The sequence below is a fragment of the Pieris napi genome, chromosome 13 (genome assembly GCF_905475465.1).
Source record: "Pieris napi chromosome 13, ilPieNapi1.2, whole genome shotgun sequence".
Classification (NCBI taxonomy): domain Eukaryota; kingdom Metazoa; phylum Arthropoda; class Insecta; order Lepidoptera; family Pieridae; genus Pieris; species Pieris napi.
In genome coordinates this window covers 2,582,598-2,597,596 of record NC_062246.1, presented here as the reverse complement: position 1 = coordinate 2,597,596, position 14,999 = coordinate 2,582,598, and the positions used below count along the sequence as shown (strand labels likewise).

General features: G+C 31.7%; 1 protein-coding gene across 1 annotated transcript in view; it reads left to right on the top strand.

The window, feature by feature from the left end:
- The window catches only part of LOC125055253 (chaoptin-like), a 40,405-nt gene extending 29,695 nt beyond the window's left edge, over positions 1-10,710 (top strand). Inside the window, exons 2-6 of the mRNA XM_047657633.1 lie at positions 3,091-3,267; positions 5,829-5,973; positions 6,292-6,402; positions 6,692-9,684; positions 10,121-10,710. Of these exons, the coding sequence (XP_047513589.1) occupies positions 3,093-3,267; positions 5,829-5,973; positions 6,292-6,402; positions 6,692-9,684; positions 10,121-10,407 (3,711 nt within the window). The 5' untranslated portion in view covers positions 3,091-3,092 and the 3' untranslated portion in view covers positions 10,408-10,710. The remainder of the gene's footprint in view (positions 1-3,090; positions 3,268-5,828; positions 5,974-6,291; positions 6,403-6,691; positions 9,685-10,120) is intronic.
- The last annotated feature ends 4,289 nt before the right edge of the window (positions 10,711-14,999 follow it).

Below are 14,999 nucleotides of genomic sequence, written 5' to 3'. Positions count from 1 at the left end.
TATGTTACGCACGTTAATGAAACAGTAATTAAAACTTTGACTCCAAAAGAATATAACGAAAAATCGGCTTAGCTAGAAATATCAGTATTGTTAAAAAAATTCTAAGCAATTTGCCACGAAAACTGAAACAGGTCACGGACACTTCAACTTGTTAATCTTAGCTCTGGCCCGGTTAACTAAAAATCTTTAGTAAAATTCATTTCGGATTTTGAGCCGAAGAAACTGCTGAAATTTCAGCTTTAAATAGCAGCTCCTTAATTAATAGAGCCGTGCTCATTAATTATTTAAAATTAATAAAGGATTCAAGTTCCCAATTTTATTTATAAAATCTCCAACATCGGATTTCGTGAATCGCAAATAATATTTTTAATTGTAATTACGATTGTTATTTATTTTACCTCAGCATTTAATAAATTAATTGATTATGAACTCGATATTTTGTTAATCTTTATTTTATATGTTTCGTGTACATATTATGTCGGACGTACAGAAATTCAAAGGAGTAATCTATAAACTTTCTACATTGTATAATTCACTTTTAACCATATTATACCGTCTATATATATAGTCATCATGGTAATTCATTTTATATGGAAACTAGCACACCCGGCAAACGTCGTTTTGGTATATTATTTCTAGGAAACATTTTTTAGTTCAATAAAATTACTATCTACTATAATAAAACATAGGGTTTGGTCGTAGAGGGTAGTTGAAAATTAAGGGTTGTATGTATTTTTGTATGCTGTACCATAAAAAAATAGAAACAAACAGAAAAATATTTTTTTTGGTGGACCCCCCTTATCACTTAGGGGTTCGAAAGATAGATAGTTTCGATTCTCAGACTTACGGAATATGCATAAAAAATTTCATAAGAATCGGTCGAGCCATTTCGGAGAAGTATGGGAACGACCATTGTGATACGAGAAATATCCTCTGCGTAACTTTAGTCCACGCTTTATAATAAGGTCGCTATTATATGAACAATTAACGACTTCGTAAAAATTCGTAAAATTATTTTAGCCTATATTCTATACCGTCTATAGTCACAATCGTAACCATTCTAAAATGGAAATAACACCGCCTTTGTTACAAAAATAGTACAACTTTAGTCCACGTTTTAAAGGACCTATATATATATATACAACTTCGTAAAAATGTCGAATTTGCGGCGAATTTATAATTCTAAATTATTTAATAGTGAATACCTTCAATAATAACAAAACAATTGTTATACAGTCCTACCGCTGTGGTCACAGCGTCATCACAGCCTTGCGATTCTGTAACTGAAAACCGCTGTGCGAAAAGTGAGTTACAGAATCGCTAGGCTGGTGTCCACTCCGAGTACACTGAAAAAGGCAAACGACACACCTTAATTTACCATTTTGTTATATGTATCCTTTTATCTCTTATTATAAAGGCGTGTCTGTAATAATTACAATCAAAAAACAAAAATTTCTTTATTAAGAAAATAGTATTAAATCTATATTTTATTTATTTATTTATTTATTTTAGTACATCCCTTATAAGTTCGAGAACCTGTGTTAGGGATAAACACTCTTTCCTATATGTTAATACTTAATCTACTTAACAAAGCAAAACAGTGTAGGTACTTAAATATCTCATTAATTAAAATACATACTTTAAAACCCAATATCTAGCGAATGTTGATATTAAATCGTAATAACTAAACAAGTGAGGTAGATAAAAAAGGGTGCGTGTACTTATGTACGCGCGTAAGAAGTTATACTTCTTTGGCATTATTAAAAATAGTTTTTGATAGCATGCAAATAATTAATTACAATTAAATAATCAAAGATTGGAAAAGGAGTCATTATAGTCAATAAAGTTCAGTTTACATTTGAAAAATTAAATAAATAAATATTTATTATTATTCTCTTACATTAAGTGTAACATAAATTCTATTATTATTCGAATGTTGTTTTTAAATTATGTCCAATGCCGTAGCACTTTCCGTGGGCAACTTCATTCTGTTAATTTTGTGTCACGGTGTGCGCGCATCGTAAAATTTCACTCCCATCAATTTTTCATAACGCGCCTAAAGAAGTATAACTTCAAAAATCAAACAGAAAGATCGCACCATCGTCTATCATCGTCAAACTATTTTTAATAATGCCGAAGAAGTATAACTTCTTACGCGCGTACATAAGTACACACAACCTTATTTTTGATTGAGTGTGTGAGACATGAATGAATGATGAATGAATTACAATAATCTTTTTCTAAACATAGCTTCTCCTTACTTGAATCATATTACATTTGTGGTAAAGTCACACATAGTAGAGAATGGCTATATTATACCACAACATTTTTCTTTTAGTATTTCATAAAACCTTAAAAGGCAAATGCAATTTCATGAAATTCAGTTCTGTGTAAGCGAGAGCATATTTACGTTAAGAATTCAAGGCATTCTCTCAGTATTAATAGCAAAACGTTAAAATGACATCACAACATTATATGCACATTGCACATACAATTATAGGTATAAAATAAACTTTAAAAACGGATTCAATAACAACTATATCAATCTTCGTACGTAAGAAATTTGTCTTTTCATAAGCGTAAATATAATTTGACAAATGAGACATAAGAGTACAATAGTTATTTGATAATTGACTAAGTTATGTATGAACTGGATTAACCTTTGAGAAAATCCATATGTGGGGCCGTTGAATCAGAACAATTTCTTACTTTTTGAAGAATTTATCTTTTGTGACGGTAAGCTGGTCAAAGGATGGGATCATCCTATTGTAGTTTCGTTACTAGCATATGTGTCTAATACTGTTCGATATTTGAACTTTAAATATAATAATAATAAGTTTTTATTTACAAAGAAAGTGGTACATTTAGTTTGATTAATTATAAAAAAGACCGCACAATCAGCCATATAAAATAGGCGTGCAAATGTAATATCAATTATCATGATGTCATAATTATAAGAACAGTTAAGTATAATTGTTGTCAAAACTTATGATCAAAACCTCTCCCACTATATAATTGGCACCTTGTCTTTAAAAATTTATTCACCCTCCCCTTGAAAGCATATCTTATTTCAGCAAAATCTTGTTTCAGTGATGGTGTTGGGCGATGGTAGTGGGCGGCATGCGCTGCGTTTGGCGGCTCTGGCCGCTTGCATCGTGGTGGGAGCCCTGGCCCCCGAACGGTTGGAGCCCTGTTCTGCAAGCCCCCTTTGTTCCTGCAGGACTGCGCATATGTCTTGCACAGCCGTGCCATTGCATAGATTTCCAGGTATTGTTTTATATTATTTTTTATGTTATTAGGTCTGCGAGTAAACTTGTTTTTGTAATAAAAGGACATTTAGTGAAGGCTGAGAGTCTAATTTTATATTTAAATATAATTGCTACATCCACACATTGACATGCTATGGTTTTGTGTTAACTCCAGTTTTATGGAAATGTCATTTTTATTGGTTATTTAAAATTACATATTATAATTCTTTCCGCCATTTTTAACAAAAATCCAATTTATAATAACTAATAAAATTGGTATTATTTTTTATAGAATAAATAAATAAGAATGGAAATGAAATAAAAGCAAGGAATCTAAAGTATAACGCTTATAAATCATAACTATTTTTTGTAAAATGAAACAAAGGAAGTCAAAGTTGTGGAATCTATGTATTGTAAATATATTAATGTATTTTAAAATATGAGAAATAGTTTAATATGTATTAAATTACTCACTTAATACTAAAACATTAACAAATATACTGTAATATAAAGTTAAAATTGTGGAAAGTACAGAATATATTGAAGTAAAAACGCCTCCGTAGCTATTAAACAAGCAATAAACGTTGTGTTTGATGACCTAGGCTTTACAGCAGAGCCCAAAGTAGTGATAAAGAACTAGCCTGCCGTTCACAAAATACAACTGACATTAATTTCTTTGCTCGAAGAAAATATTCTCCTTAAATTAGTAACGTTGTTAATGGGCCGGTTTATATGGCTTATGTAGACGTAAACATGTCTGTTAAGAACTACGTTACAATTGGTTCACTTAAAAACCGATTAACTACTTTTAAATGCATTTGTCGCGCTCCTACACAAGACGGTTATTTATTTATTTTTAAGTTTACGACATCACACACATTACTAAATCTTCTAATTATTTTACAAAATCTTACATCTAAAATGTGTGTCAATTAATGTAAGCATAAGTTTCTCAAAAAAAATTAAATATAAATTAAAAAAATACAATTAAAACATATACCATAATACAAGCACACATTTTAAAAAAAAAGACATTACATTACATTAATACAAACCACAGCGGTTTTCTAATGTAACTTATATGATGACTTTGTAAAATAAAGAAATTAAAAAAAAAAAACTAAAGTGTTATGTAATAATAATGCTTCAAAAAATACTATTTAATGGGAAGGATCAGCAATGAAAGGTTTTAATTAAAAATAATTCATGTGTGAAATGTTTATGTAATTAAATTAATTACGCATATTAGTGCGGCTAATTAGTGACCTCTTCCAGGTATTCCAAGGTTTTGATATTAATGTTTTTCATTTATTGCTTAAACGTTATAAATACTTTATACTTTGTTAGTATTATTTATTGTTTTAAATATTAAATTTCAGTTTTCTGTATATATTTTTGTCTATTGATGCGCTTATTTGTTTCATTTTTCGTATATAGTATTGTTTATCTATGTAATCTGTTTTGGCTTTTTGTACTGTCTAAGTGTACATACATAATATTGCAAAACAAATTGCAATATTATGTATGTTAGCTGAAAGATTACTTATAATTAAATAAATAAATACTAAAACACCAAAAAACCACTAAGGATTTAACCTTGGTGCCTGATAAGTTCTAAGCTAATGTCATTTAAATTTTTTATCAAAAATCAAATAACTTAAAATCGAATTATAAAGTTCAATAAAAAAAATATTTATTTATTTGTTAACTACGTAAGTGGAACTTCTTTTTTCTACAACAAAATGAATATAACAAACAATTATACACAAAAACAATTTGCTAATGCATAACACTTTGTAATAATAAGATATTAAGAAACGGAATATGTATTTGCCATTTTAATACAAAATCGTAAAGACTCTGTGCCGGCTTTAAGCCGAAGTATATCTAAAAATATCTAAATTGGCCGATAAAAGCAATTCCCTATTCAATACTTCACTAGGGCCGATACAAAAAGATCGTTCAAATAGTTAAGTAGCCATTATATTTTCATAATAGCTAATAATATAAAGCTTATATCATTCGTCAATTAAACACAACTATTTTTCTAATTTAACTTTTACCTCTTGCGAGTGATTCAATGCATCGACTCTGTGGTCATTGGTTTCATTTGCAGAGATAAAGATGGTACAAATAATTCTCGCAAACATATTCGATATATATGTCTATTATTTAACATAATAGAAAAATTTAATTTCTAAGTTCAAAAACAAAAATTACATAGTTTACAATTTCGCAACATTTCACTAGAAACTAGCCACATTGATACATCAAATCTATGAATGTACTTACCTCAAAAAATCTTCTTTTAATAAACAACATAGTTTATATAAGAAAAGTAATGTGTATTTCAATGGATACTAATTAAAACATTAAACTATACCCGCGTTGCGCGGGCTCTTCCACTTAAAATAATTCCATAATATTTTAAGGGATTCATAACAATACCCAACTTCAACATATTTTCGCTATTAGAAATCGATTACTTAAAAAAAATTTTTGACCCACCCCAATATTCATATTTTATTTTTCAGTTAGTCATTTTATTGACGTTTCTGTATTGAATATTTTATTTTTCAGAATGGCCTCGGATAGAGCTTCAACACTTAGATATAAGTATGTCAAATTTAGAAATCATTACTGAAAGTGCACTGGATGGATTGCATTTACAAACATTAGTTTTAGTAGCGAATAAACTACACTACATCGAAGCTCATGCGTTAAGGTAAACTATAAAGTGTTTTATTTGCGTCAATTTTATATTAACAAGTTAAACGCGACTAACATTATATACAATTCTTTGTCCCAATGTTTCGAGTGCTTTAATGTCACGGGTCTACTCGTGATTTTATATTCCCATATAAAAGAATAACATTAATAGACCCTATTTATAACAGCAAATGTTCCATACACCTGTCGGCGCAGCAACATTATAGAGTATCTTTAGGATTTCAGTATACAGTTAAACGGGTAGACCGTCTATATAACATCAACTTTTTAATATGTAAAAAAGATTTTTGTTTAATTTGATGTCTTTTTTCAGCTCAATGGCAAGTTCCTTGGCATCTTTAGACCTTGGTTACAACGAATTTACAGAAATACCGGAACAAGGTCTTAATGATTTGAGAGTTTTGAATTGGTTAAATTTACAAAAGTGCGTATAAATTATATTTTAATAACTATTGCTGAATCATTAAATATGACCCGATTTCAAGTATTTTGACGTAATTGTATTACATGGATATAATATAGACATTAGACATACCTCTAAGCATTTCCTTTCAAAAGAATACAGTTTTAAAAATCAGTAAACTAACAAAACTTGTACCCTTCCTGCAGTTTCAAAGAGCGTCGTAATTATCTCAGTCAACTGATTCACTTCTAAGTTTTTTTTTGTTTGTATAGTGCAAACGGATCTTTAACTTTAAACACTTTTATTTCAGCAATTTAATATCACATATCGGACCAGAAATGAGATGGCACTACTTAGAAGATACACTAACTAGTTTATCATTGAGTAATAATCAAATATCACATTTGAAACCCCAAGCTCTCTCCACTCTTACTCACCTGTTGCAGTTAGACTTGGAGGGCAATTATTTACGCAGTATCAGTTATGATTCCTTGCCTCAGTCCCTAACGGTCCTAAAGTTATCGAATAACTTCCTCTACGGCCTCTCCTGTGATTTAATATTTAATCTCCCTAGACTACAAATATTACACCTCCGTCATAATTTAATTACTTTTCACACGAATGGCACCTGTCTACACAATAAAACAAAACGGTTAGAGAAGTTGGATTTGAGTAATAACAAATTAAAAGATGACGTGGAAATCTACCTATTTCGAGAAATTCAAATCAGACAGATAATTTTAGACCTGAACGATTTGATCACGATACCAAAGTCGGTATTTCTGAACAATCGAATAGAGCGTTTGTCAATTTCCTATAATAAACTGACGTCGATATCTCGAGACTTATTTATATCGTTGAAGAACTCGTTGGAGCATTTGGAAATAGAGCACAACAAATTGTCCTATTTGCCGGACAGTCTAGCGCAGGTTTTGCGACTGCGTCATTTATCTTTAGCCTACAATGAGTTGGAGGAGGCACCTCCATTGCCGGCTCGTATTCAGACGCTGTCGCTCGCCGGGAACTTCCTAACTTCCATGCCTTCCACCCTCCACGCTCTCGAGCCCGGTTCGATCCGTTATCTCGACCTTAGCTACAATAAGATATCTAATTTGCTACCCAATGAATTCCGAGATTGGTCGACTTCCCTGGGGACTATAAACTTGAAAGGTAACAGGATTGCACAGATAAATAATAATGTATTTCCTGTTAGCTTGCCAGTGAAAGAAATCAATTTAAGCTTTAACGATCTGTACTATGTACATCCACAGTCGTTCTCTAATTTATCGGGCTCTCTGCACGTTTTAGAATCGTCTTCAACGCTCTTCAGTGGCTACTTTCCGATCGAAGTCGACGATGGGTTTGAAAATCTCAGTTGGTTGTCGTTTGACAATAACGATTTTCACATCCTTAAAATGAGCGAGCTTGCAGCGTATCCATATCTAAAGTATTTAAATTTAGATTACAATAGAATTATAGAAATAGTGATAGATGACCACAGTAGTAATGTTTCTTCGAGTATTAGCAATTTAAGAATGTCCTATAATTTTCTAAGTTCTATAAATAAACAAAGTTTTAGCCGTACCCCAGAATTAACAAATTTGGATTTATCATTCAACAAAATCAGTAATTTGACGAAATATACCTTTTCAAACTTATCTAATTTACGATATTTATCTCTCGCGAGCAATATAATTGACTCGATGGAGACAAAGACATTCGCTAATTTACCCAAACTGGAGATACTGGAACTTCAGTGTAACAACTTAAGTTATTTGTATCTCAACTCGTTACATAATGTCTCCAACGAATACGTAACTTTTACCGTAAATGTAAGCAGAAATATAGTAAGATTTATAGAAGGAGATACTCCAATTTCTATTAATATTTTTGACGGCTCTTACAATGATTTTTACGAGGTGCCAACAAATTTTTTTATCGCTGTAGAATATACGATAAGACATGTCATACTATCTCATAATAAAATCACACACATTGTAAGCGAAGCATTCGGTCAGTCCGCCTTCCTAGAAATTTTAGATTTACATAAAAATAGCATTAGTGTAATTAAAAGAAAATCATTCTCCGACTTAGTGTCCTTGCAAATATTAGACCTCTCATTCAATGCCATATCGCAGTTATCTGTGGAACAATTTTATAATTTAAGAAAACTGCGGTACATAAAAATGGACCACAATAACATTAGACTGCTACCTAGAGATATCTTCAAAAACACTATAATAGAGCATTTAGATTTAGGTTTTAACGAGATATCGCTGTTTCCGGTCACAGCTCTGTCGCAAATAGGTTTTACATTACGACACCTAGATTTCACTGGCAATAGGATAGAATATTTGGACGGTAACATATTTCGGAACACACAATTCCTATCAAGCCTGAGCTTAGGAGGCAATCTGCTAACGGTACTATCTGATAACACGTTTTCCAGTCTTGGTGGCTTACGTCGCTTGGACTTAAGTTTCAACTCTATAAAGGCAAACTTTAAGGAGCTGTTTCACAACCTTCCCAACTTAAGGCATTTGAATCTTGCAAACATAAGTTTGAAGTCGGTGCCTTATCTACCTTTAACTAACTTAACGAGTCTCAATTTGACTTCTAATTACATTAACAGTTTTAAAGAGACTGATGTTAAACGATTAGTGAACCTTCGTCACTTAGACATAAGCCATAACAGACTAACTTCTTTAGTGCCAAAGATGTGGATTCATTTGAGAAATCTCAAGATATTAGATGTTTCATATAATCCCGTTGTTAGAATAACGCCAAATAGCTTTAAAAGCTTGAACGACTTATCGCATTTAAATTTAAATGGTCTAAAATACATTGATATAATTGACCAAGATTCTTTCCGTCCCTTAACTTCCTTACGCTCCCTGCATCTTCAAACTTGGTCCGCGATAAATCATTCCACTTTCCGGCTCGCAAACATTACTTCCTCGCTTCCTTCACTGTATAAATTAGTAATACATTGGAAAGATAAAACAATGAATGAGCAGCTGCACGGAATTGACGCGAGAAAATTACGATATTTAGAGATAAGGGGCGTCAATTTGGAGAGGATACACGATGATGCATTCGAGCCGTTCGCAAGCAGCCAAGAGATATTCATCAAAATAACGGAGACGTCGATATCAAAACTTCCTCCTGCATTAATGAAGCACCTCGGGCAAATACCACAACTAGGCATAGACATCAGTTACAATCAAATCGCTAGGCTTAATCCGGCTATCTTCTACCCGAATTTTACGAGCTGGAGTCACGTAGCGACAAAATTGCTTTCAGGTACGAACTTTGATAACATTTTATCATGCAAAAGTACAAATAGAAAAACTATCGATTTAAAAGTCAAATCTGTTTTTGACTGTAGAGATATTGGAAGATTATAATCCGCCGGAATAAATTTAATATTTAACTACTGCCGTAGCTTAGGGGTGTTATGGTAATTAGTTTCAAAACCTGCGAAACAACAATTGTTTTGTGATGATATAAAAAGAACGATACAGGTGAATAGGTAATATAAGTATAAGAATTAACATGAAAGTATAACTTTCGCATTATATTAATGGAATGATGTAATTTCATCTCATTAATCGTATTTATTACCTAAAACTATCAACAGATGGATCTTGGTAATGAGATTTAATTCTTAATACCCCACAATCTCGAAGAGGAAAATTGGGTTTGAATAATAAATAAGTAAACCCTTGTCACTGTTTAGGTGGTTTAATTCTCACTGGGAACCCGTTACGCTGCGAGTGCGGTTTGGCCTGGCTTGGGGCGTGGCTTCGCAGGTGGTTGCAAGAGAACGAAGCTGGCTCTGAATTAAGACGAGCTGTCCACAGCGCAACCTGCACTGACCAGGCAGGGCGACATGTGGCCTTGTTGCAGCTGCGCGCGGACGAGGCCGAATGCCATGCTAGTGCCCTCTCAAGCGACGCCCAGCCCAACTATTCTAGTTTCATATACCAAATGACGTTTTGTTTGTGGATTCTCATTCTTAGGTGATAATGCTCAGGTAGAAAAGTGTACATACGTAGTCAACCAATTGTAGAATTTATCAGATAGTAAGCATTGTATACCTATTACGTGTAATCAATTTTATACGTAAAATATATTCTTATTTTTCAGTAATAGGTGTAGATTTTAATTGTTTGATTAAGCTATTTCTTAAGCCACTTTAGTCAACTTTTGTACCTAATTTTACTAGTCAAATTTTAAAGTTGTTTTGAAGTTAAATGACCATATGAATTGTCGTATGACTGTGTAAAATATCTTGTAAATATGTGAATTAAATATTTTTCCTAAATATTTGGTTGTTTAATTTTTCCTGAAAATTTAATATAACCTAAACTGAAAGCGGTTTTACGCTTGTGTTATAATTTTTTAACAATCGCTTTCACGGACTTTGGAGAAATCTCTAGACAATGAAACTAACGGTAGGTCAGAAATAACGATGATATTTTTTTGTGAAATATTTTACACTTTTTTTATTAAACAAAGAGCAAACAGACACAAAGGTTATCTGTTATGATACCTCTGCCCATGTACATTCACATGAACAGAAATCCCGCAAGTTTTTTTTCTTAAACTAACGTTATTTTTAAAAATACACCCGATAATCATGAAATTAAATTATCTTCAACGTTTTTCATACTTCTGTCTTAAAATCTTCACAGATTATAAAATCACAGCGAACTCTTGCCAACGACAGGTTATTGATTCACGGCTAAGCCATTTAAAAAGTAGTATTAAGGTCAACTTTACCCTCGAGAGCTGCACCTCAAGCGTGATTTGCAAGTGCTACTGCTGACATTTTTAAAATTAAAATGAAGACAATATTATGGTTAATCTTCTGCTAGTAAATAAAATAGTTTATTACCTGTATATTCTAATTTAAATTTCTGAACTTAGATTATTACTAACCCATGTTGGGTTTAGATATAATAAACTACCTAATATTATTAATTAACTAAGTAATTATAGACTGTATACTGTTGTTGTTTGACCCACCTCTACTTTACTGAACCAGCTTTTAGAGAAGAGTGTACCACATGCTTGAAGGTTGGCAACACTGGACAGCGGTTAAGACTAAACAGTAAATTAGACCCAGAAACTTCGATTGCCTTTCTCCAATATATAAAAAAATACTACTCACCATGTCTTGAACCACAAGTAGTGGACAGAACCAGTGTATTAAATGATTTTAAAACGTAATTTATATTTCGAGAGAATTTAGTTCTTTGCAAAAAAGCTGTAAATGTAAGAATTATTTATATAATGAGGGATTTTTTATAGGTGGCAGGAGGCTCATCTGATGTTAAGTAATACCGCCGCCCATTGGCACTCTCAATGCCAGAAGCTCTGAGTTGTCTGTATATGATTAAATTTGGTTATTTGGTTGGTCACAGTTATTTATTTATAGCGGATGATAGAAGTATTAAAAATATATTCTAGCTTAGATGTAGAAAGTGCACTTATGCCACTCTTCTAAACTATTTGATTGTATAGCACTTTTACAAAGGAGCACTGAACAACAATTCGAGAACATCAGCTTTGAGTCTTTGCATAAATCCTGATATTAGAATAGAATTTCTTATTTACGAATAAAATACGCGCGTTTTAGTGTTATAATAAAGAGTAAATATGGATAGTAGTAGTCGAAATCATGGCTTACCTGATTTTTTTCTATGAATTTTTGCGACGCAATTATCCCACTCGTATAGTGATGGCAATTATCATGAGGAAACCGGAATGCCTACGACAGAAAAATCGACAGAGGTGTCACAGAGGGCGGATCACAAATTTGGAGACAAATCTGTGGCCAAGATCAATTAGCGGCAATGGTTGTGCTTCTAATTAATTTTATTAATTATGTATCAACGTCTAAGCGCATATTTTTTATGTGTCTTCACTGAGACAAAATGTAACATTATGATTTAGTCTAACTTAAGGCTAATTAGTAATTTAAGTAACCTAATAAGGATATTTAACATAAGAAAGTGTCCAATATACTTACAGACTCTTTTAAGGGAAACTTTGTTGTTGCGATCTATTAATGCATCTAGTGCTAGACGGGCTACTTCTAATTAATGTGGGATATTTGTTTTATAATAAATGTTGTTTCCCATAGTCATTCTCTATGATGATTTGAGTACCGAGAGATTTTTACGCCGGCTGTTTCTCTCAGCCCTCTGTCTTCTTTGCCGATGAGTAGGGATGTCTACCGATACAAATTTAATAATTGGAATAAGTGATACCTGTATCTTACATTCCATAATATACGCATTTTATTTTATTTATCATCGCATAACAATCATTGTTTCAGGTTCGTAGGCAAAGACTACATGCCATAAAAATTATCAAAGAAACCAGTGCAATTTAAGTATTATTAAAAAGAAGATAAACAAATACACACTATTAGTAGAAAAAAACGTAGTTTTTGCTGGAGAATGTCCACGTCAAAAAACTGAAAGGGCTCTATAGCATAGCAATTGAATAATTTAACGTCGCATCGAACATATTTTTCTATTATAAAAAGTTATGAAAATTTAAAACTTTACTACAACAATGACAATACAAAAAAACTATGCCGAGGAAAAGTTTCATTTCCGGTCGAGTTTATTGTACTGATTACGACTATTCCGCTTGTTGCTAATGCTCCGGAATTAATTTAATTTTGCCCGCTAACTTTTGTTTTGGTTTCGTATAACAGATCGTGATAATGGCTATTTTACCGCTTAATCTGTTTTTAACATTTACATTTTTATAACCCTTAACAGCTATAGAATGCTTAGAACTTTCATATCAACTTGCAAATAATATGACAAAATAATTGAGCGTTTACGAAAAGGGATAACTTAACTAGTTGTACATATCTGGACTTTTTATATGGTAAGTATTTATTTTCGCATTCTTACATGTACTCGTATATTTACTATTTAAATTTTAATTAAAAACCTTTTTATGCATTACATATTAAAATAATCAAAACTGCAACCGTATAAAGTGTTAAAAACTAAATTTAATATTAAATTTCCCTTAATACTTTAGACATTTGTTTAACAGTAATGTGTATTTAAATCAAGACAGAGTTATATATCTTGAAATTATTATTATTTGTTGCTCGTCTATCGGGCATATTATGAATCACATTTTTGCACGTAAGTACCTTTACTCTAATCAGACATATTTTTCCTTTCACAGCAAAAGTGTATTTTAAGCTATGAAAAGTTTTAGTTTTCGACGTTTATTTTCTTGAAGCGATAATTTTTTACGTAGTATCTAAAATTATATTCAAGATTTAACGAAACGAATCCATATAGTATGTACCTACACTTACACATGAATAAAATAGGATTATTATTATTATTCACTTTCTTTCTAAAGTTCTAAAATCAAGTCAAAGTTTTAAATCAAAGTCAATGCATTGAACGTATTATATAATAGCCGCAAGCATTATGAATATTAATGCCAAACAATAACCTGACGTAGTGTTTAAGCACCTGTTATTTTAAGCATGATAAAGTATTATTCGTTAATGCAAAACCACCTTATAAAACGGGTTAAGAACCCCCTGCGTCAACCTACTAGGTCTATAAGAATGCAAATTCATGCTCACGAAGGGTTTTAATTGAAAAGCCTACGTTTGAAGGCACGACATACAAAGTTGCCAAGTAAATTACTTCAGAAATTGTAGGTGTTTAGCGGTTCGACTTTAATAGTCCTAAATTTTAAGCATGAACCCGATTCCATTGTCTTTTATGAACTAAAAAAATTAATTGGTTTATTTTTGTTGGTGCTATAAGGTTGGGTAGATGCTGTCTGTTTCAGTACTCATTTTTATTTATTTAAATATAGGCTCACATAGTGATTTACGAGAGAAAAACATTTGGTAATATAGTATTGTCTTTTATTGACATAACCTTTACACATTTAAAGAAAAAACTTTTTAACCGGATTAAAGTTATGTATTATTATAAATTTACAATTATTTAACATAATTTTAAATTAATCCGACGCTTCGCGTGCTTTACAGCGTGCGTGGTCACGATGACTGAAAACAAAAGGTGTTGGATGTCAAAAAGTATCACAGCTGTAGAAAAAGTTGCATTATTTGTATTTATTTCCCCGGAGTTGGTATCGACTAAATAATTGTAAATTTATAATAATACATAACTTTAATCCGGTTAAAAAGTTTTTTCTTTAAACATTTGGTAAATTAATGTCATGTAATGTCAAAAACCTGTATGGCAACATATACAAGCTAAAAAGATGCAAGTAAACTCAAACTCAAATGAACTTTATTATTCATAAAGGTAAACAAGTACACTTATTAACGTTAATAGAAAAGATGTTAAGTTGATTCTAAATTTACTTTTAGTACAAGTTCGCAAGTCAAGGGCTTAGCTCAAGTAATGTAGAAAGTATCAAATAGCCACGTCTTCCTTGCGTCTTTATCCTTCTGTGTAACATTATTGTTTAGCTTATAAGCTCATCCAAAACGCAAACGCCACTTTGAATTTAAAAAAACCGCCGTACATATGTAAGTTTCTTACTTCACTGAAAGTCTCCTTCACAGTGCTAATCACCTATTATAC